The sequence below is a fragment of the Amblyraja radiata genome, chromosome 5 (assembly GCF_010909765.2).
Source record: "Amblyraja radiata isolate CabotCenter1 chromosome 5, sAmbRad1.1.pri, whole genome shotgun sequence".
NCBI classification, from domain to species: Eukaryota; Metazoa; Chordata; class Chondrichthyes; order Rajiformes; family Rajidae; genus Amblyraja; species Amblyraja radiata.
In genome coordinates this window covers 56,625,637-56,647,244 of record NC_045960.1, presented here as the reverse complement: position 1 = coordinate 56,647,244, position 21,608 = coordinate 56,625,637, and the positions used below count along the sequence as shown (strand labels likewise).

Sequence of the window (21,608 nt, the reverse complement as noted above, 5' to 3'; positions counted from 1 at the left end):
AAGATCAAACTTCAAACTGGTAAGTTCTCGTTTAATCTTACTATTTTACTTCGGAGTCACGTGAGTGACTACGTGAAGATTTTAAAGCTCTGTGATTTCATGCCGTGGAAACGAGTCCATGCATCACATCTGCCTTGATTATGGGGAGAATAGTGTTAACATCATTAGATATCAATACGATATTGAAACAACGAAAATGTTATTAACACCAAATCATAGCCCCTATTTATGGGGTAAAATCATATTACAGAACTTAAAAGTGTTTCTGCAAATGTTCCAGGTTCAATGACTGGTTTATTATAAAATCGTTGGAACGTTCTTTCCGTTGACCATCCTGCAGTCTTGAGGATTTGGTCCATTGGAACATCCAACTGCATTGCTGCTGATGTAGCTGCAGCCCTGGTGGAGTGAGATTTAAAAATGTTAGTATCTACTCCCGCCTTTATTAGGACCTGTTTTAGCCATCTTGAGATGGTCTGGACTGTCACTTTTTTTGTGTGGCTGTTTGTGGCTGATTAACAGTGCCATTTCTTTGCCTCTGATGATTCTTGTATGTTCCATATATAATAGTAAGTGAGTTACTATACAGAGACGATCATCCGTCGGGTAGGCCCTGAACTCTATTTTTGCCCTGCTGATCCCTGTCTGTTCTGTTTAATTAATTCATGGATATGAAAAGTCAAATTCCCAGATGAAATAGTCAAGTTGGCCAGCCTTAGTTTTTGTAGCCTTTTGGACCCTTTGTGCCGTGACCAAAGCCATCAGCATGACCGTTTTCATTGTTAGTTTCTGTAGGGACAGAGCTGTAGGTGGAGACCAGTTTCTCAACATGGTCAATACAATGCTCACATCCCAAATTTGGGTGTACCTGGTTCTTGGGGGATTAGTATTGAAAATGCCCCTCATGAGTTTGGTTACCAGGGGGTGTGTCCCTACAGAATGCCGCTCTGTTCCTTGCCACAGGTAGTTTGACAGAGCACTTCTGGCGCAGTTGATGGCACTATAGCTGAGCCCCTCATCGTAGTGGAGGCTAGCCAGAAATTCCAGAACAGACGGAATGTTGTTTGATCTGTGGTTGAGGTTATTGTCGTGACAGTACTTCCCCCATTTCTTGATGTGTACCAAGTACTGTTTTTTGGTGGACTGTCTGTGGGCCGATGCAATCATATCCATTGTTCGGTCCGTCAGTCCCAGGTGTTGTAGTGGCGCTTTCAAACTCTACAAATTAATAGGTTTGTATGATTATGACTGGGGTGACTTTCCTGTGTTACCGGACCAGTAAATTTGGTCTATGATGGATGGTGATGCATGGTTCTAATACCATGTCTAGTTTCACCGGGAACCATGGTTGAGTAGGCCAATCGGGTACTATCAAAATACCAGACGCAGAGTCTTGTTGTATTTTCCTTAATACCCGACTGATGAGGCAGAAAGGAGGGAATGCATAAATAAACAATTTCCCCCAATGCAGCAAAAATGCATCTGTTGCTGCTGCCCCAGGGTCTGGTTCCCATGAAACATAATTTGATAACTGGTGATTGAGCCTGGATGCGAAAAGATCGATATCTGGTGTTCCATACCGTGCTGTAATTTCAGCAAATACATTTTTATCCAACATCCATTCAGTGTTTTCATTGAATTTGCGTGACCTGGTGTCTGCCACTAAATTTAGTTTACCTGGTAAGTAGGCAGCTGATATCCAAATATTTCTCTGGATACACCATTGCCAAATTGTGTTGGCCAGATTGTCACATGATGTCGATTTATTTCCACCCATATGGTTGATATATGCTACCACGGTGGTGTTGTCAATTTGTAGTCTAACATGCTGGTGATTTAACCCAGGACAATATGACTTAAGGCCATGGAATGCACTTAACATTTCCAGGTAGTTTATGCCCAGTGTTTTTAATAATGATGCCTCCTGTGCATTCCATCTCCATCCACAGCTGGAGATGGAATTGGTAGCTCCCCAACCAAGTGCACTGGCATCAGTTTGTAGTACCATAGACGGGTTGCTGATAATTATTGGATTGGAACAATACTTGATGTTGTGTTCCCACCATTTTAGTTCCATTATGGCCTCTGTAGGTAGCTTCATTGGTCTGTCAAAATGGCCACCATTAATTTTGAGTGCTCTTATTTTTGCTCTCTGTAAATTTCGATAGTGTAAAGGTCCGAATTGTGTGGCTGGAAATGCAGCCACTATTTTCCCAATTATTCTAGCTACCAGTCTAATGGATGGTTTGGTGATGTCAATGATTTCGCTGCAACCCTCTTTTAAGGCTGTAACCTTTTCTTTCGGCAAAGTCACTGACATGAGAACTGAGTTAATGGTGAACCCCAGATAATCCATTTTTGTTGAAGGCATTAATTTAGACTTAACTGGATGGATGATAAATCCCAGTTCTTCAAACAATTGTTTTGTGGCTGTTACTGCTTGTTTAGCCAATTCCAAAGTTTTGCCAACAATAAATATGTCATCTAGATATGCCATTACAATGTGTTTTTGTTTTCGCAGTAACGTTAGGGCTGGTTTCAAAATTTTTGTGAATAACATGGGGGCTGATGTTAGACCATTAGGTAGTGCCCTGTATTGCCAGTGCTGACCCATCCAGTTGAATTTTAAATAACATCTGTGGTCACCTCTTATGGGTACTGTATAGTAAGCATCTTTTAAATCGATGCTTGCCATGTAGTAGCCTTCGGAAATCAATTGCTTAGCAGTAACAAAGGTTTCCATCTTGAAATGAATATATTGTACAAAGGTATTTAAAGTAGTCAAATCGATGATGATGCGGCAACTACCATCTTTCTTGTTTTTTATAAAGATATTGGACACGAATTCCTGTGATTCGTGTTGGGTGTGTTCAATTACTCCTTTTTTATATAACCGCTGTAGTCCAGCATGTGCTTTAGATTTTTCTATGCCTGTGAGCACGAACATTCGGTTCGGTACATGCTGTACTGGAGGGTTATGTTTTTGTATAAATTCTATGGTATAACCCTGGATACTGCTTAGAATGAAAGTGTCGGTAGTTATCTTATTCCATGCATCCAAATAATATCGTAATCTCCCACCAACTTTCATGCTCCCTTTAATTCTTAAGGAACCAGACCCACCTACCTCCATGGTTACCAGTGGTAGGTGTGTTATTTCTTCGGCATCCTCCGTGGACGTTGAGGCGCCGTTGTCTGGGTCTGTTGTTGGGTTTGTGTTGAAGGCTTGCGCATTTTCCAGGATGGTCGGTCTGGGCCATGGCCTAAAAAAGACCGATGTTGGGTGTTCCTGGTTTTTGCGCTTGTGGGGGTTTGTGTTGGCCGACTGGGGGGTCCGTAGGGGTGATATTTTTGGCCGTAGTAGCTTTTGGTTGCTGCTTTTATGAGCCCCAGTGTTTTTGCCTCTTCATCAAGTTCTTTGACTTGTTTTGGTAAATCCCCTCCAAATAGTAGTATTGGCGGTTTGGAGGTTCCAGGTTTACAGAGGCCGGCAAATTTGGGGTCTAAAGCTGGTTGGATAGCACTTTTCCTGATGTTGTTCAACTCATATTGTGAGTTGCAGAGTAAAGCCAGTGCATCTTGGTGGTCTTGGGTCATGTTTTGCTCCTTCAATGTGCGGGCAAAAGCTGTAATTCCTGCCGTTAGGACTTTTAGGACTTTCTGAATTTTTAAGTCCCTGGTTCTAATTGATGCCCCCACATGTTTCCAGATGCACTGGTTTACACTGGGAACATTTAGCGACTTGCAGTTCCCTGAAGGTAAATGTCGTGCCATGGTGTCTGATAGTGCCTGTGCCTGTAGTTGGTTAAATGACATATAGTCAATGCTTGCCGCTATTTTCGGCTCCAGGTCTTGGCCAGTTTGGTCTGGTTGGATAAACTGGGACACCATGTCCAACATGTTTTCTTTCACCCCAGGCATACTAGGGGTATGTTGTTCACTGCCCTCTTCAGGGTCAGCCCAGAATTGACTCTCCGTGCTCTCCTCTGATGAGGGAGAAACACTGTGCAGCCCCACAAGGGGTACTGCTGTGGGGCTTATTAATTGCCCACTGTGGCTAGCCTCCATCTCCCGGAGCCTGCCACTTTGGAGTATTTCCTCCAGCAGCCGCTCCAACTGGCTCTTATGCTCTCGGGCATAGGCCACTCGCGGCTGCTCCTGATCCTGCAGCCGCTCCAACCGGCTCCAATGCTCACGGGCACTGGCCGCTCGCGGCTGCTCCTGTTCCCCCAGCCGCTCCAATCGGCCCCAATGCTCACGGGCACTGGCCGCTCGCGGCTGTTCCTGATCCTGCAGCCGCCCCAACCGGCTCCAATGCTCACGGGCACTGGCCGCTCGCGGCTGCTCGTCATCCTGCAGCCGCTCCAACCGGCCCTGGTGCTCACGGGCACTGGCCGCTCGCGGCTGCTCAAAGTCAGACTCATCGGAGTCTGGCATTCGGTCCGTTTTTTGCTTCGCTTTCCCGCCCGGCCGAGGTGTAGATTTGGCCGGAGCGGGAGCGAAGTCGGGCACAGCTGTTCCCATTTCGGGAGATTGGCGTGCCGTCGGCTGCTGCTGTTGCTGCTGGCTGCCCGCAACTCCGCGGTTCTCCCCCGCCAGCTTTTTCGCAACCTTCCTTCTCGTGGATCTGTCCATCTTTCCACCTGCAAGGTAAGTGGGAAAAATGCAGAGTCTCCTTACCTGCTGTTCCCGGCTTTTAAATTCTGCCGCTAAAGGGGAATGTCCTTCCCCCTGCTGTGACTCGTTGCAATGCGTGTAGCGATATGACACGCATGCGTCCTAGCGGGGTTCTTCACGTAGTCACTCACGTGACTCCGAAGTAAAATACAAATAGGTTGGACAAACTTGGTTTGTTTTCTCTGGAATGGTGGAGGCCGAGAATTTACCTGATAGGAGTATATAAAATTATGAGGCATAGATAGGGTAGACAGCTCAGACCCTTTTACCCATGGTGGAATTGTTAAAGACCAGAGGGCATAGTTTTAATGTGTGAGGTGTGAAGTTTAAAGTGGATGCCTGGAACACAGTGCCATGGGAAATTGTGAAACAGATACGATAATAGGATTTATGAGGTCTTTAGTTAGGCACATAAATATGCATGGAATGGAAGGGGATGGCTCACATGCAGGCAGATTGTATTTGTTTAACTTGGCAACATGTTCGGCACAGACATTGAGGGCCGAAGGGTCTGGTCCTGTGCTGTTCTGTTCTATGTTCTACTTAGCATTACTTTATTATGCTCCTTTTAAAAAAAACATATCTAATGCATTGACTTCCATTTCAACACGTTCATAAATATGGAGTCTAGAATTGGGAATGTCATTAATACATTTGATACCAATCTTCATCTCAAAGTTTTTCATGTCTGAGCAATAATAACCATGTTCTTACCACACAACAGATTGTAGACTTCAACACTTGAAAAGGGTTGAACTTCAGTCCTGGCTTTAAATCCAGGTCCATGGCCGACAAAGATGGTCTGCCATTGTCAAAGAAAGGAGACAGAGCTACAGTTAGTTCTTCTGGAAATGGGGTCAGTGTAAAGCAACACATGGACATTGATCGCCCTCGTAACGGAATAAGACAAATCCTCCTGCACCTCACCTGCATGTTCTTGTACTGATTATCAGAACCATGAAATCCACCCGTGCAATACTTAAATGGTTTCCTAAGAAAAGGTGGCACAATGAGTGACATATTAGCAATGCAGAATGCCGTGTGACCAGAATATACATTTATTTTGTGCAATGCATTGACAAAAACTAAAAAGCACAAACGTGAGTAGAAAAAAAAAACCCTCAATGACATGAAGATGCGGTGACTTGGGAAGGATGCATTCAAATGACGGACTATGTGCTTATCTTTATCGCTTTCCCATTGAAAAAAAAACCCATGAGTTGCATGGGATGTACCGCTCTTGCTAATGCAGTGCATGTTTAAAAAGGTGAAACTCCATTTAGTTACCGCTTAGGTTACTGATAAAGGAAGGACAGTAATAGAGTTTGCCTCCAAACAGCCATAATAAAGTCACCAGTAAATTTCCTAAATGGGTACTTAGACTAAATGAACCAGAAAGAAAAATATACCAAACTATTGAATATTTGTGAAGAGGATTTGACCGAGTTACGGTATGAAAGATTGCCGGAGATGCGATTTTTTCCCAGATCGCATCTCCGGTTGCTCTGCGGCCTACCATCGATGGAGCTGGAGGCCTCCTCGGACTGACTTTGAGCTCCACCGCGAGGCAGGGACTTAACATCGGAGTCGATCCCTTGCCTGGGATCACTCCAATTTACCATCACGAGCTCGCAGTCTCAGGAGAGGCTAGTCGGGAGCTCCAACGACGCAGAGGCTCGACCAGTCCCAACGCGGGGTTCGATCAGCGGTGCGGGGGAACTAACATTCCCCCAACGCAGGAACTGATCGCCCCGATGCGCATGGCCCAAACGCTGCCGGCTACGGGAGTCAAGATCATCCCATTCACGGAGGGCTCGAGGCACCCGGCCGCTGGAGAGCAAAGAAGTGAAGGGATCTGAACTTTTTTTCACCTTCTATCACAGTGAGGAATGTGGAGGAGTCACTGGTGGATGTTTATGCTAAAATGTATATTGTGTGTTCCGTTACTTTTTATTTGTATGACTGACTTGGCAAATGAAATTCCTCGTATGTTGCAAAACATACTTGGCTAATAATTTATTATTGTGATTGTGATTGTGTGATTATTAGTTAATGTAAGCAGATCTGTAAAAGTATTGTTGCCATGCAGGGATCAGAGGTTGGCTGCACCAATACTTATGGCATTACAACCTGCTTACTTCTGAACCTTCCAAATATAACACCTCTGTAAATAATTATCCACGTGTAAATTAAGTTAACAACAAAACTAAACTTATTAAGGTTAAAAATGCTAAAAGCACTCTGTAGGTGTTTGTGGGGGGAATTTTCCCTCCATCTCTCAGCGATGGTTCAATGCCATTTGATTGGCTCATTGACTCTCAACATATGCCACTAGACTGTCGAGCAATTTTTTGTTTTTCTTTCACATTTCCAACAGCTACTTTTAATTTTAGTTGAACTTACAGACCAGCCTGCCATTGTGGGTCCATATACAAGTTAAGGTCTTCAATTCTTCTGCTGCTGGCATAGTGCAAACGCTTTGGCAAGTGATGCTTCAGGTAGGGTATGAAGTGCTGATCTGAAGATCTACACTAACGGGACAAAGATTGCATATTATCTTCTTTCCAAAATTGTTATACAGGCTGTAACAATGTTTTCTTTCACATTTCAAGCAGCTGCTTTTGATTTGACTTTAACTGTAACAGGTAACAAACAGGTTCTCTTCTTAAAGACCTCCAAAAATCATTTTTGCACAAAAATCACTGTACGGTAACTATACCCCCACAGGATTGTAATAAATGGCATCAAAATATATTAGGCTGACAAAGAAAGAGCAATTACTAATAGTGGAAAGCGAGAGAAATAGTGGAAAGCATGCAGGTACAGCATAAGCATGCAGATACAGCAGGCAGTGAAGAAAGGGAATGGCATGTTGGCCTTCATAACAAGAGGAGTTGCGTATCGGAGCAAAGAGGTCCATCAGCAGTTGTACAGGGCCCTAGTGAGATCACACCTGGAGTAGCGTGTGCAGTTTTGGTCTCCAAACTTGAGGAAGGACATTCTTGCTATTGAGGGAGTGCAGAGTAGGATCACAAGTTTAATTCCCGGGATGGCGGGACTGTCGTATATTGATAGATTGGAGCGGCTGGGCTTGTATACTCCGGAATTTAGGATGAGAGGGGATCTTATGGAAACATATAAGATTATTAAGGGTTTGGACACGCTAGAGGCAGGAAACATGTTCCCGATGTTGGGGGAGTCCAGAACCAGGGGCCATAGTTTAAGAATAAGTGGTAAGCCATTTAGAACGGAGATGAGGAAAACAATTTTCACACAGAGAGTTGTGAGTCTGTGGAATTCTCTGCCTCAGAGGGCGGTGGAGGCTGGTTCTCTGGATGCTTTCAAGAGAGAGTTAGATAGAGCTCTTATGGATAGCGGTGTTAAGGGATATGGAGAGAAGGCAGGATCGGGGTACCGATTGTGGATGATCAGCCATAATCACATTGAATGGCGGTGCTGGCTCGAAGGGCCAAATGGCCTACTCCTGCACCTATTGTCTAAAACTAGTTCCCTTATTCGAAGGAACAAATGTATGTTGTATATCATACTTTTAAATTTAATATTATTGGAACTCATTTGTATTTAGGCATGTCGATAAGTTAGGCATTCAGAACCTGTCTTAGAATTTTTATGTGGTTTTTTCAAAATCCATCATGCATGTTAGTACAATGAGGAATCCACTTACAGCAAGCTTTTCCACAATTCCTTCTGAATCAACTGAAATTAAAAATACAAAAGTAAAGATAGTCATGTAAAAAGGATCAACTTTTCCCATAAGAAACCCATTCCCCCGCTCATGATTCTCACAGCTTCCCTTCCAAAAGGATTGGCTATAGTCTGAGACCAATGTTCAAAAATTGGTTCAGATACAAAGGAGCCTCCGAATCTCACCATTATCAGGCAAGATACTAAGTAGAACACAAAGTCCTGGAGTAACTCAGTGGGTCAGGCAGCATCTCTGAAGGACGTGAACAGGTGACATTTCAGGTCTGTATTAAGCTCGCTGATACAAAAGTCACCACCTATCCATGTTCTCCAGAAATGCTGCCTGACTCGCTGAGTTACGGCAACACTTTGTGTTTATGTTAAATTCCAGTATCTGCAGTTCATTATATTAAGTGGACTTAAAATTCTCGGACGTCTGTTCACCTCACACCTTTTAAAAAAAAAAATAAAAAAACAGACTGTGCAGGAGTTGACATTGCCATCTGAAACCTACCATTGCATCATTGCTGTATTAATTATTTTTATGGATAGCAATTTTACATTTTAATTTCTTTCCCCCCTAAAACTGCTGGGCAACTCATGCTGCTTCACATAGCAAAAAATTATTCATATTAATCCCTACAGATCTACATTTTTGTTTTTGTTTACCTACATGTGAAATAATCATCAGGAACGATTTTACTCCTTATCCGAGGAGCTGAGCCAGTCCTTATATAAATGTTCTCGGTCGTGTCCAAGTAATCTTTCAGATATGCAATCTTTGAACAGTCTATTTCCTCCATTCCTAAAAAAGATATTAAATCAGCAAACCACAGTGAATATAAAAAACATGGATAAAAAACATGAGCAGAAAAAGATGGAAAACTAAGGCAGTGTTTGGGAATATAAACACTGTGGGTTGATGACATTTCAATAGCATTGCACTGGCTCCAGATGCCATTTGATTGACCAAATGTTTTACCTCTCATTTTCAGCAACTGCATTATGATGTACAATATAGTATTTCTCCAATGTATTTAAACCAGATAATAAGTATTAACTTGATACCACGGTGTTCCTCAATTCTCTCCACTCAGAGCGCTCAGGATTGAGCCATTCTTTAGAATACTGGCAAGGACAGTGATGAGCAATAGAAGTAGTGGGCGAAGTAGTGGGAAAAAATGATGGTGCCAATTATTTAACTGTGAGTAATGCATTTAATAACACCCGGTCTGATAAATAAATCTAAATCGTTGCATTAAAGAGGGAGCCAACAGATTAGAGGACACAAATTGAAATGACAGGTAATCTATATTACTAAAAGTCTGTTCTTGACCGGCTTTGGCCATCTGTGCTGCGATTTCCGAGAGAACGCCGCCACCTACGGCCGTCATTTTTGGCCACCTTGCTCAGAGCCCCCCTCCGCCATATGTGTGCCGAGGATTTTTCCCGTCGATGAAAAATGACAGAGATATTAATGATTTTACAAAATTCCCCATTCTCTCTGCTGCCCCTGCTGGCGGCAGGGGGGAGGGACTATAAAACCAGGAAGTGGTGTGCCTCAATCAGTGTCTGCAAGCTGGAGGAAGGCAGAGGGTCACGTTTCTCTGAGCTGTGAATAACACTGAACACAAGTCTACTCAAATGTAAGTGTCCTTAGTGGTTCTAAAACGCTTGCAGAATGTGTATTGGTTCTAAAATGTTTGCAAAAAGTGTTTATTGGTTCTAAAATGTTTGCAAAAAGTGTCTCTTTTGGTTCTACAATGCTTGCAGAATGTGTCTTTTTTGGCTCTAAATGTTTTTTTAGGTTCTTCCCCCCCCCTTTTATCAGAATCAGAATGCTTTATTGTCATTGCATGTGCCACATACAATGAGATTACTGTGTCTCTCCATTTAAAAGAACTTCAAACATTCACATACTCATACTTTTTACACTCCCTCCCTCCCCAAACCCACCCATGGATTCACATTTACATAAATTAACACCCTCCCCCCCCCTCCTTCCCCATAACCCGCTCCCGAGACAGAGTTCAGTTCCAAGATTGCTGATGGGTAAAAGGTGTTCTTGAGTCTGGCAGTGCGCGACTTTAGCGACCTGTACCTTTTTCCTGAGGGCAGCAGTGTGAAAAGGTGGTGACAAGGATGTGTAATGTCTTTCACGATATTACAGGTCCTGCTGCGGCATCTGGAGTGGTAAATGTCTTCCAGAGGGGGCAGGGGGAGTCCAATGTCCAATTTCCTCTCCTCCCCCCCCTCTCCTCTCCCCCCCCTCTCCTCTCCCCCCCTCTCCTCTCCCCCCCCTCTCCTCTCCCTCCCCTCTCCTCTCCCCCCCCTCTCCTCTCCCCCCCCTCTCCTCTCCCTCCCCTCTCCTCTCCCCCCCCATCTCCTCTCCCCCCCTCTCCTCTCCCCCCCCTCTCCTCTCCCTCCCCTCTCCTCTCCTCTCCCCACCTCACCCCTCCTCTCCCCCCTCTCCCCCCTCTCCTCTCCTCCCCCCCCCTCTCCTCTCCCCCCTCCCCCCCTCTCTCTCCCCTCTTTTTCTCCCCCCCCCCACCATTCCTCCCCTAAACCCCCTCTCCTCCACACACCCCTACCCCCTTCCCTCCCTCCCCCTCCCTGTTCCCCACCTCTCCCCCTCCCCCTCCCCCTCTTTTCCCTCTCTCCCCCTCCCCCTCCCCCTCTTTTCCCTCTCTCCCCCTTTCCCCCCCCCCCTCTCTCTCTCCCCTCTCTCCCCTCCCCCACCCTCCCTCCCCTAAACCCCCTCCCCTCCACATCCCCTACCCTCTTCCCTCCACACTCCCCCCCTCCCTGCTCCCCACCTCACCCCCCTCTCAGCACCCCCTCTCTCTCCCCCTCACTCTCACCCTCTCTCTCTCCTCCCCTCCTCCCCCACCTTTCCCCTTCACCACCCTCCCTCTTATCCTCCTCTCCACCCCCTATCCCTCTTGCCCCTCTCTCTGTGTTTCTGTCTCTCTCTCTGTCTCTGCCCCTTCTCTCTCTGCCCTCACTCTCTACCCCCGCCCACACCCCCCCCCCTCTCTAGATGTGACTGCAAGTTGGGGGCTATGCGTCAGTAGATAGGGTGGTTATGGGGTAAAAGGAGCAAATTAATAATATTAATATAATATCAAGGGGGTAATTAGCGTGAGTGCGGGGGGGGGGGGGAGTAGTTAGTGTGTGTGACGCTGCATGCCGCCTCCCCCTCATCCCCCCCACAACCGCACGTGGGGGAACAGACCCAACGGGTCTGCACTTGGTCTAGTAACTAATAAAGTAATAACTTTCAGGAAAGGCAATTCATTTCAACCAGGAAAAAAGTCACCTTTCCTCACAATGTCAAATTCAATGTAGAAAAACCTGGGCACAGACTATTGCAGGATATCTTGTTGCAAGAGACATCACAATCAAATAAATCACGTTTTTGCTTGATTTTTGTGTGGATCTTAAATATACAACCTCAGCTGCACTTTATATTCCACATCTGGGTCATCTTGTTCTGAATACACAGTAGCTGTCCAGGTAATTCACTATATTGTGGACAACTGGCCTTCTCACTCTTATACCATGAGTCTAGAATGTGTCCCCGAAAACTGTAATATGGCTTTCAAAACTTGAAATAGTCTTGTAGGAATGGAGCACTCTCTTTAAAGTCAAGAACCTGTCTTCAAGTCTTTCCGATTCCATCTCAGAAAACTTACACGTCTCATCCCATATATCCATCCCTTTGCTCAGTCACCTTCAGTAGCTCCCAAAACACTAGCACGTGGACAGAAAAATCTTTGACCCTATCTTCAATTATTTTGTGTCTTTATTCCTCTTAATTATCAGAACCAGACGATCAGCTTACACTTACTTTGTGCCCCCCAATAGAATGTAGAGGAATAAAGGGGCCAGGCACTTTAGGTTAGTTTAGAGATAGCGAATGGAAACAACCTCTTCAGCCCACGCCGACCAACGATCACCTTTACAACTCTGCAACCAACGCACAAAGGGAAATTTACAGAAACCAATTGGCCTACAAATCTGCACGTCTTTGGAATGTGGGAGAAAACTGGAGCAACCGGAGAAAAGCCACACGGTCACAGGGAGAATACAAACTCCACACAGACAGCACCCATAGCCAGGATTGAATCCGGATCTCTGGTACTGTGAAGCTACAGTGATCTTGAGACACCTACACCACCAAAAACACATCTTTGGCATCTAGCAGAGCTTCCCACGTTGTAAGTTAGAAATCAGATGAAAAGCAGGGGTAGAAACCTGAAATTAATTTAGTGTCAACTTGCAACAGGAGCTATTACATACAGTGCCCTCTATACTGTTTGGGACAAAGACCCATCATTTATTTATTTGCCTCTGTACTCCACAATTTGAGATTTGTAATAGGAAAAAAAATCACATGTGGTTAAAGTGCACATTGCCAGATTTTATTAAAGGGTATTTTTATACATTTTGGTTTCACCATGTAGAAATTACAGCTGTGTTTACACCAGTGGTTCTTAGCCTGTTCAAACAAATGCCTTAAAACTCATTGGCCAGCAGTTCATTCTACAGCAAGACAATGATCCCAAACATCAATAAAGGAGTTTTGCAAAACTAACAAAGCCAATTCTTGAGTGGCCAAGTCAATCACCCGATCTGAATCCAATTGACCAATTGAGCATGCCTTTTATCTGCTGAAGAGAAAACTGAAGGGGCCTAGCCCCCAAAACAAGCATATGCTAAAGACGGCTGCAATACAGGCCTGGCAGAGCATCACCAGGGAAGACACCCAGCAACTGGTGATGTCTATGAATCAGACTTCAAGCAGTCATTGCATGCAAAGGATATGCAACAAAATACTAAACATGACTACTTTCATTTACATGACATTGCTGTGTCCCAAACATTATGGTGCCCTGAAATGGGAGGACTATGTATAAACACTGCTGTAATTTCTACATAGTGAAACCAAAATGTATAAAAATGGCCTTTATTAAAATCTGACAACGTGCCCTATAACCATGTGTGAATTTGTGGAGTACAGAGGCAAATAAATAAATGATGGGTCTTTGTCCCAAACATTATGGAGGACACTGTACACCAGATCTTTTGAGCTGCTTTTCTAGCTCATTCCATTCCATGAGGTCTCTACATTCCTGTAGGGACCTTGCAATAATTTTAGGAACTGAAGGTTGTCTGTTAGCCCTTCAAAGCTGGATCTAGGATCAAAAATTAAATCCTAGTCAATTTGAATCATTTAGCCCCAGATACAGAAATCCAACAAACATGTTTGAAATTTCCAATCAATACGACCACAACAGCTTTTTATGGTTGCAGGTTCCAGATTACTGCTATTGCTTCTGGTTCACGACCTGCCAGATGTCTGCTGGTCTGAGGAAGATGGTGGTGATGGAAGGGAATTATCACAGTGGACGAGGGAGATTGCAAGAATATATCATTTTAATCTCTGTCTCCAGCCCTGCTCCTACTGACAGTGGAAACCACAAAATGAAAGATTTAGCTCCAGGTAAGACTCTGCCAAGAAGCATTATTAGTGAAATATAGGAACAGAGATAACAAAACCGAATTTTGACGAGTTAGAAATAGGAACATGGACATTGGGGGACGCAGTGTAAAAGACTATTGGTCATTTTTTTCAAATTGTGCGTTTCCAACCACAAAATCCTACCGTGGTCTGATATCACAATAAGGTTGACACATTGATGCAGGTTTCTTTGTTTAAGCCCATCCACCAACATCGCCACCATTGCGTCCACTCTCTCCAGCGCATTTCCTAGCTAGATATTAAGAGCAGAGGAGTAAAGAACGCAATAAATAACAAGTTCAAACTCTGCATACTATCACAAGTATACTTACCCCATCTCTGCTGCATATCAAAGAAAATCTCATCTCAGCCAGGCACACAAAAAATACCTGGCACCACATTACCTGGGCACCTGGGATGAGGAAGGCTAATATACCTTGGGAAACAGTGGCCACAATAACTTCAGTAACAGGGGCCTATTCTACAGAGTGTGAGCCCAATGTTATACACAAACATTTAAAAAACATCTTGAGAGGGCCACATTATTTTGACTTGAAGAGAACTAATTTGAAGTTGTAGAAAATTAAAAGTCGTAGTTCCTGAGCTCTTTTAGACAACTTCCGACATCTGTATGATTTCACTTCTCAGCAAATCAAGTCGAGTTTAAGGTCATGAAGATGTACAGTGAGGTACAGGTATAATGAAAAACCTGATTGTAACTGCATCATTTCCACAGACTCGGACAACACGCAACTTATTACATATGAACCACAAATTCTACAAGACATTGAAATGAAAAAGACCATACCAAAAAACCTACATTATTGCAAAAATACTGAATTCAGATAAAGTTCATGTTTTGTTCAAGATGCGGTCCGTAGTATGACAAGGCAGAATTAGGTTTATGCAGACCAGTTCAAGAAGCTGATAGTTGTATGAAAGCAGCTGTTCCTGAACCTGGTGGTGTGGGACTTCAAGCTTCTGAACCTCCTGCCCAATGGTAACAGCAAGAAGAGGGACTTACCCAGATAGTGTGGATCCCCGATAATGGATTGCAGTAAAAAGGGCGGCCACGTGGCGCAGCGGTAGATTTGCTACCTCACAGCGCTTGCAGCTCCAGAGACCCGGATTCGATCCCGACGATGGGCGCTGTCTGTACGGAGTTTGTATGTTCTCCCTGTGACCACGTGGGTTTTCTCCGAGATCTTCAGTTTCCTCCCACACTCCAAAGACGTACAGGTTTGTAGGTAAATTGGCTTGGTAAATGTAAAAAATATTGTCCCTAGTGTGTGTAGGATAGTGTTAATATGCAGGAATCGCTGGTCTGCACGGACTCGGTGGGCAGAAGGGCCTGTTTCCGTGCTGTATCTCTAACCTAAGTGCAAATTGCGTGCTCGATGTGCTGTGTGTGTGAATGTCTGAAACTAAAAAAAAACTAATATTGAATCTGCTGTGGATGCTGGACAAAGTGCCCAGTAAGAAGAGCCAGGATTCATGAATAGAATTGAAATACAATATGTATATTAATTTCCATCTACCAGAAACAGAGAATGAAAGGTCACTTACATTCTCGTTATTAGGTCCACGTTTATGCCCTGTAGAATCTGGTTCTTCCAAATAGAGGGCGTAGAAATCAGGTCTGAAACAACAAATCCATTTTCAAAGGACAATAATGGGCCAATTCTTTATTGTTGAGTAATGGTGAAAAACGCTGATATTGAAAACTATGAGTAATCACAAATTCTGGAGTCAATGAGGATACCGTTAACAACTACTGGCAATTAGCTTTATTGATAGACAGGAACAAAATTAAAATTGGCAGCCTCTGAAAGGGGACATGCCATCAAAGAATCAATTGAGATTATTAGTTTGCATAATAATTTAGTAGATGAAAAATGATCTTAATGGTTGACACAGTAGATAAGGTACAATTTCACAGACAGCTTTGACCTGGGAGCAGATTGGCAAATCTTTTTAAAGGTAGATGGAGACAAAGTCAGCATGAATTGTTTTTTTATTAGTGTCATGTTAAATATGTGGAGATGATCAATTTAAACAAAGCATTGACTATGCATAGTATTAGCAGTGTACTAGTGTATACGTGCCGCACATTACAAGTGGGATTTTATAGAATGAATGCAATAAAACTTCAATGAAATGAAAGATTTACCCCAGCAATGGAGCACATTGATCAAATGGAGAGTTGCAGAGTTTTGTGAAAATAACCCGTATGTGACTGTCGCCATTGGTTGGACCAAGAGCCTGTCCAGCCTATCAGATGGTAATCTGAATTTCACTGTACCTTAATTGGTACGTGACAATAAACTGACCTTGAAACCTTGAAGAGCCAGAGACACTAATTCACCATGACCAGAATGAAGATGGGAAGTTAGAAGGAATACTTTACAAGCAATATTTTCTATAGGTAGTTACTGAAGCAGAAACTATCCAATTAATTCTGAATATATTTTACGTCAGCGCAGTTCTATTTCAGGAATAAACATTGATGTTCACCTTTGCTAAAGTCACATAAAATGGATTAAATAAACGATTCTGAAGCAATCTGGCTGAAGGGTTAACATGTGCACAAAAGGCTGCCATTCATCCCATATCTTATGGGAAACAAGAAACTGAACAGTAAATTAAAAAGTTTGAAGAACTGCAGATTCTGGAGAAACTCAGCATCTATTGAGAGAAGGATTAGGCGACATTTAAAAAGCATGCTTGCATGAGATCTCTTCAAAAGAAATGTTAGATTTAGCTCTTACTAGACAAAGTAGGACCTGTTGAGTCCCATGTTTACAAGGGAGGGCTGGTCCCCCAACGCAATAATCAACCTCTCCACCAATTCCAATATTGGTGGTCAGTGGAGGGGGGGGGGGGGGGCTTTCTGGAGCGCTGGTATGTGTGTTGTGGGCTGAAGGGACTGGTCTCCAAAAGGCTAGTATGGACATTGTGGGCCAAATGGATTCTTGGGGTGGCAGCTCAGTCCCTCAAGTCTGATGTGCTGGCAGCTCACTTACGGCTGGTGGGCTGGCAGTTGACTCACGGCTATTCCTTGAAATTCCATTTCAAGCAGGGTGCAAGGCCACCAAATTCAAGTGCAGTTTCATACCACTTCAAGCAGGGTGCAAAGCCACCGAATTCAAATGCAGTTTCATACCACTTCAAGCAGTGTGCAAGACCACCAAATTCAAGTGCAGCTTCATACCACTTCAAGCAGGGTGCAAGTCCACCAAATTCAAGTGCAGTTTCATACCACTTCAAGCATGGTGCAAGGCCACCAAATTCAAATGCAGTTTCATACCATTTCATGCAGGATGCAAGGCCACCACATTCAAATGCAGTTTCATATCATTTCAAGCAGGGTGAAACCACCATAAAACCACACAAAACACCACACTCACAGTTCAGTAGACATTCAGTGTGTTCAGTTGATTCACAGCTCAGACAGAGTCATGACCTCTCCCTCCCCCATCATGCAGACACTGAGCCACACCCACACTTCTGGGTTTTATAATCCCTCCTCCCTCCTACCGGAAAAGGTGTGGCCTTCATGGCATGATTGACAGGAGAGTGATTCTTAACATTTTTATACACTAATAACACTTTTATTTTTCATTGATGGGAAGAATCCTCTGCACCTGATAAGCAGAAGGGGACTGAGTAACATGGCCAAAAATCACAGCCGTAAGTTGTCAAGTTTAGACTTCCAACCATTTGCAGCTCTTTTGCTTCAACCCACACCCCCACCAACTATTTGCGGTGCTTTTGGTTCAACCCAAACCCCCACCAACCATTTGCAGTGCTTTTACTTCAAACCAACCACATTTTCATTTTCAAACCACATTAAGGGCACTCAAGGTCAGTAAAACCACATTCACAGTTTAGTAGACATGTGTTCAGTGTTATTCACAGCTCAGACTGAGAGACGTGACCCTCTCACTTCCCCCATCTTGCAGAGACTGACTGAGGCACAACACTTCTGGGTTTTATAGTCCCTCCCCCCTCCCACCAGCAGGGCCAGCAGAGAGAATCTCAACATTTTAAAAACATTAATAACTCTTTTATCTTTAATCAATGGGGAAATTCCTCTTGTCCTGCGCAGCAGAGGGGGACTCTGAGTAAGATGGCCAAAAATCTCAGCCGTAAGTGGCAGTGTTTTTTCTAAAATCATGAAACAGAAAAACAAGAAGTGGTCAAGATCAGACTTTTAGTAATATAGATTTCGAAGAAGATATTGACCAGTGAGCTGCTTTGTGAAGAACCTAACTTTCACAATGAATAATCATTGAGAAGCACAAAGATTTGAAAAATAAGTACTGCTAATTCAAGGACATTTTATCATTGAACAAAAAGGTCGTCATTCAGAAGGAGGGTAGGAATACAGTTGCCTTTTCCTTGCCAATTCCTTGCCTTTCTTTTTTTAAATATTATTTCAGTTCACAGTTCAGGATATGGCCTACATCCAAATAAAACTACAAATATTACTTAGATATAGGAACTACACACTATATTCCTACCTCAAAGCAGCTTAGTCAAAAGAAGGATACTATATTTATTAATCTCTACGGAATAATAACAGATGTATGCCCTCATTAAATATGGCTCAGCACATCAACAATATCAGGATTAATGGCTCATTAATTCCACATTCAAAATTTAAAGGCAAAAGTAGGTATATTCTAGGTGGAGACAAGGAATTGCAGACAATGAGTGGGTCAGGCAGCATCTGTGGAGGGAATGGATAGGCAGTTTTGGGTCAGGAACCTTCTTCAATTCAATGTTTTACTATTATATTCTAGCCTTTATAAAACATGTACAACATCAAGACCAGTTTGAAGAAATTCCAGATCACATCGAGCAACTGGGAGCAAATTACACTAGACAGGCGCTCCTGGAGGAAATCCGTGCAGGAAGGAGCTGCACGTCATGAAACGGAACTATGCCGTGTCGCAGAGACAAAGCGACAGCAACGTAAGGAGAGAGAGAAGGGGGCTGGACGGCTACCAACCACCGCCAGCCTCCACTGCCCACGTTGCACCAAGGTGTGTGGATCGCTGATCGGCCTCTACAGACATCTGCAGACCCACAAGTAGACTACACTATAGAGAGGAGTGGTCAGTTATACTCGTTTCGAGTGACCGCTGATGACAAGCACTGCGTCGTGTGTTTTTGAACCGGGGTGCAAGTAGGTTGTAGATTGTCAAGTTGTATCGGTGCTTTGTGTGCTGGTCAGTTAAGGATGTAAGTGGAGAACAACTGGAGAAGTGGAAGAGGATAACCTTGCTTCTCACTCCCATATCCTAATGCAAGGATGCCTTTGTGCAAATGTGGTCATGAGTGAGAACATGACTGAAGAGACCTGTATTCAGTTAAGAAAATCTGCCAACATCTTGCACATTCACATACACTCAATTTGTTTCTTTCTTCTTGCAAGGGTGGTCTGTGGAACTTTATCTCATCTTGGCCCAAAGTTTTCAAGGATGGTGGGAGGGGGGGACAGAATGCCAAAGTGATAACAAAATATTGAATCATTTCAGTATTGGGAAATACAATGGGATTGCCACTGTGTGCACATTTTCCTAATCATTCTCTGGAATCCAAACAGGTTTGTGAGAGACTATAGAGAAACGTGTGCCATTTTTCAAGACTTTTCAGAAAACTTTTGACAATGCTACTGCATGCAATTCAGTGGGATTGAACCCTTTCAAAGTTTGGATCACTTAATATGAATGAAAGTGCATTAGTTAATTCATTAATTTAAAAAGATGATTACCTGTCTTTCTCTGGCAAATCCAGCCATTTAAGAATTGTGAAGACTCTTTCTTCAAATGGAATGGAGCTTAAAAATAAATAAAAAGACACATTTGAAAAATCACATTGAAGCTATGTTTAATTTTATAGTGCTCCCACTTAATGCAATGCTCCATATTTCTATAAAATTCCCCAATGCACGAGAGATAATTTTCAACTTCACCTGCGAGATTGTCATCTTATCACCAGGTGGAAGTCTACTATTCGTAGATTTCAAACTTTTTTGTAAAATATATTTCTGCATTGGCTATCATTTCCCATTCAATGGGAAGCTTCTCCTTGTCAAACTGCAATGCTCAGATCTGAACAATGATTTGGGGTGGAAGATTGCAACCTTCACGTGGTCCGCCCTGTTTCGACGAATGCAATCAACCTGGCGTGCAAAATCAAGTAGGATCAAATAGAACAAGTTGTCCTACAACTTTAGGCTGTGCACGCCGTACGCAAGAAGAAGAAGAAGAAGAAGAAGAAGAAGAAGAAGAAGAAGAAGAAGAGAACAATGATTTCAGTATCTTGAAACTTTCATTCAAATTAGGCCGAAGAGCCTGTTTCCATGTGTGACTCAAACATGTAGTTACAGACCAGATCCATTTGCTCTCCAAACTATTTTGGAGTCCTCCTGCCATTTCTGTAACTGTTTAACACAAACCACTTTAACTTGTATTTAGCTGCCATCTCTGGATGATTGGATGTACATCCATCCACCTTTTTCTCATCCTTCTCTTTCATCTCCACTTTCACCCATCTCCCCAACTAATAATACATTGTGTCATAGATAGATAGATAGATCAATAGATGGATAGATAGATAGATGATTGAGGAGATTTGGTGTGTCAACAAATACTCTCTTGAACTTCCTCAGGTGTACAGTAGAGCACTATTGATAGTGGAGAGTGTGTCTTCCTTGGGGGGGATTTTAATTGCACACTTGAGGTGCAAGGCCGTTCTGGTACTCAGTGTGCCCCTGCTGTAGCAACGAAGCTGAGAGGTTTGATTGATTCCTCTGAGCTGGTTGATGCATGGCGGAACCTCCACCCTGATTCCAATGCTTTTTCGCAGAGGTCTGAGAGGGGTGGTTCCCACATCGATCCCATGTACATCTCCTGTGCGTTTGTCTCCCGTGTTTCAGCGGCCTCAATGCGGCTGGTGCCGTGCTTGGACCACTTTCTGGTGCGTGTGGACTTTATCCAGCGCGCGCACGGGTTGGGTCCGCGTACTGGCACTTTAATAACCGGCTGCTGGAGGATCGGTGTTTCCGGGAGTCATTCAGTCGGTTTTGGGTGAAGTGGAGAGAGAGGCAGAGGTGCTTCTCTTCCCTTAGGCAGTGGTGGGATGTGGGGAAAGCTCACATCCGTCTATTTTGTAAGGAATACACGTGGGGGTCGATCGGAAGGATGGACTAAGCGGTTGAGAGGTTTGAGAGGGAGCTACTGGACGCAGAGTCTCGCCTGGGTCGGTTTGGTGAGGACTCCTGTGAATGGGGAGAGTTTCAGGAGGAGAAGGAGGCCTTGAGGAAGCTGCTGCTTGAGCGGTCTCGGGGCACTTACGTGAGGTCACGGGTCCAGATGTTGCACAATCTGGACCGAGCTTCACCTTTCTGTTTGTGGACTCCCCGCCCTCTCTGGAGAAAGGGCAGGGACCCGCAAGCAGCTCGTAGAGCTGCCCGTGGATGATGGCTCTTCTGTCACAGATCTGGAGAGTGTCATGCTTTTGTCTGGTCCTTTTATGGGTCCCTGTTCTCCGCAGATTCAGCGGGGAGGCTCAGCGGGTCCTGTGGGAGGGTCTACCGACTGTAGATAGGGAGGTGTCCCATCTTCTTGATGACCCCTTATCTTTGGAGGAGTTAACTTGTGCCCTGCACCAGCTCAAGAGCGGTAAGTCCCCC

The 21,608-nt window shown here is 43.9% G+C and overlaps 1 protein-coding gene across 1 annotated transcript in view; it reads right to left on the bottom strand.

Annotated features, from left to right (window-relative positions):
* The window catches only part of LOC116973325 (venom phosphodiesterase 2-like), a 130,412-nt gene that overhangs the window by 29,090 nt on the left and 79,714 nt on the right, over positions 1-21,608 (bottom strand). The window contains exons 9-16 of the mRNA XM_033021283.1: positions 19,686-19,751; positions 15,473-15,545; positions 14,051-14,159; positions 9,056-9,187; positions 8,363-8,394; positions 7,081-7,208; positions 5,605-5,668; positions 5,392-5,479 (exon numbers count right to left, since the gene is read on the bottom strand). Of these exons, the coding sequence (XP_032877174.1) occupies positions 5,392-5,479; positions 5,605-5,668; positions 7,081-7,208; positions 8,363-8,394; positions 9,056-9,187; positions 14,051-14,159; positions 15,473-15,545; positions 19,686-19,751 (692 nt within the window). The remainder of the gene's footprint in view (positions 1-5,391; positions 5,480-5,604; positions 5,669-7,080; positions 7,209-8,362; positions 8,395-9,055; positions 9,188-14,050; positions 14,160-15,472; positions 15,546-19,685; positions 19,752-21,608) is intronic.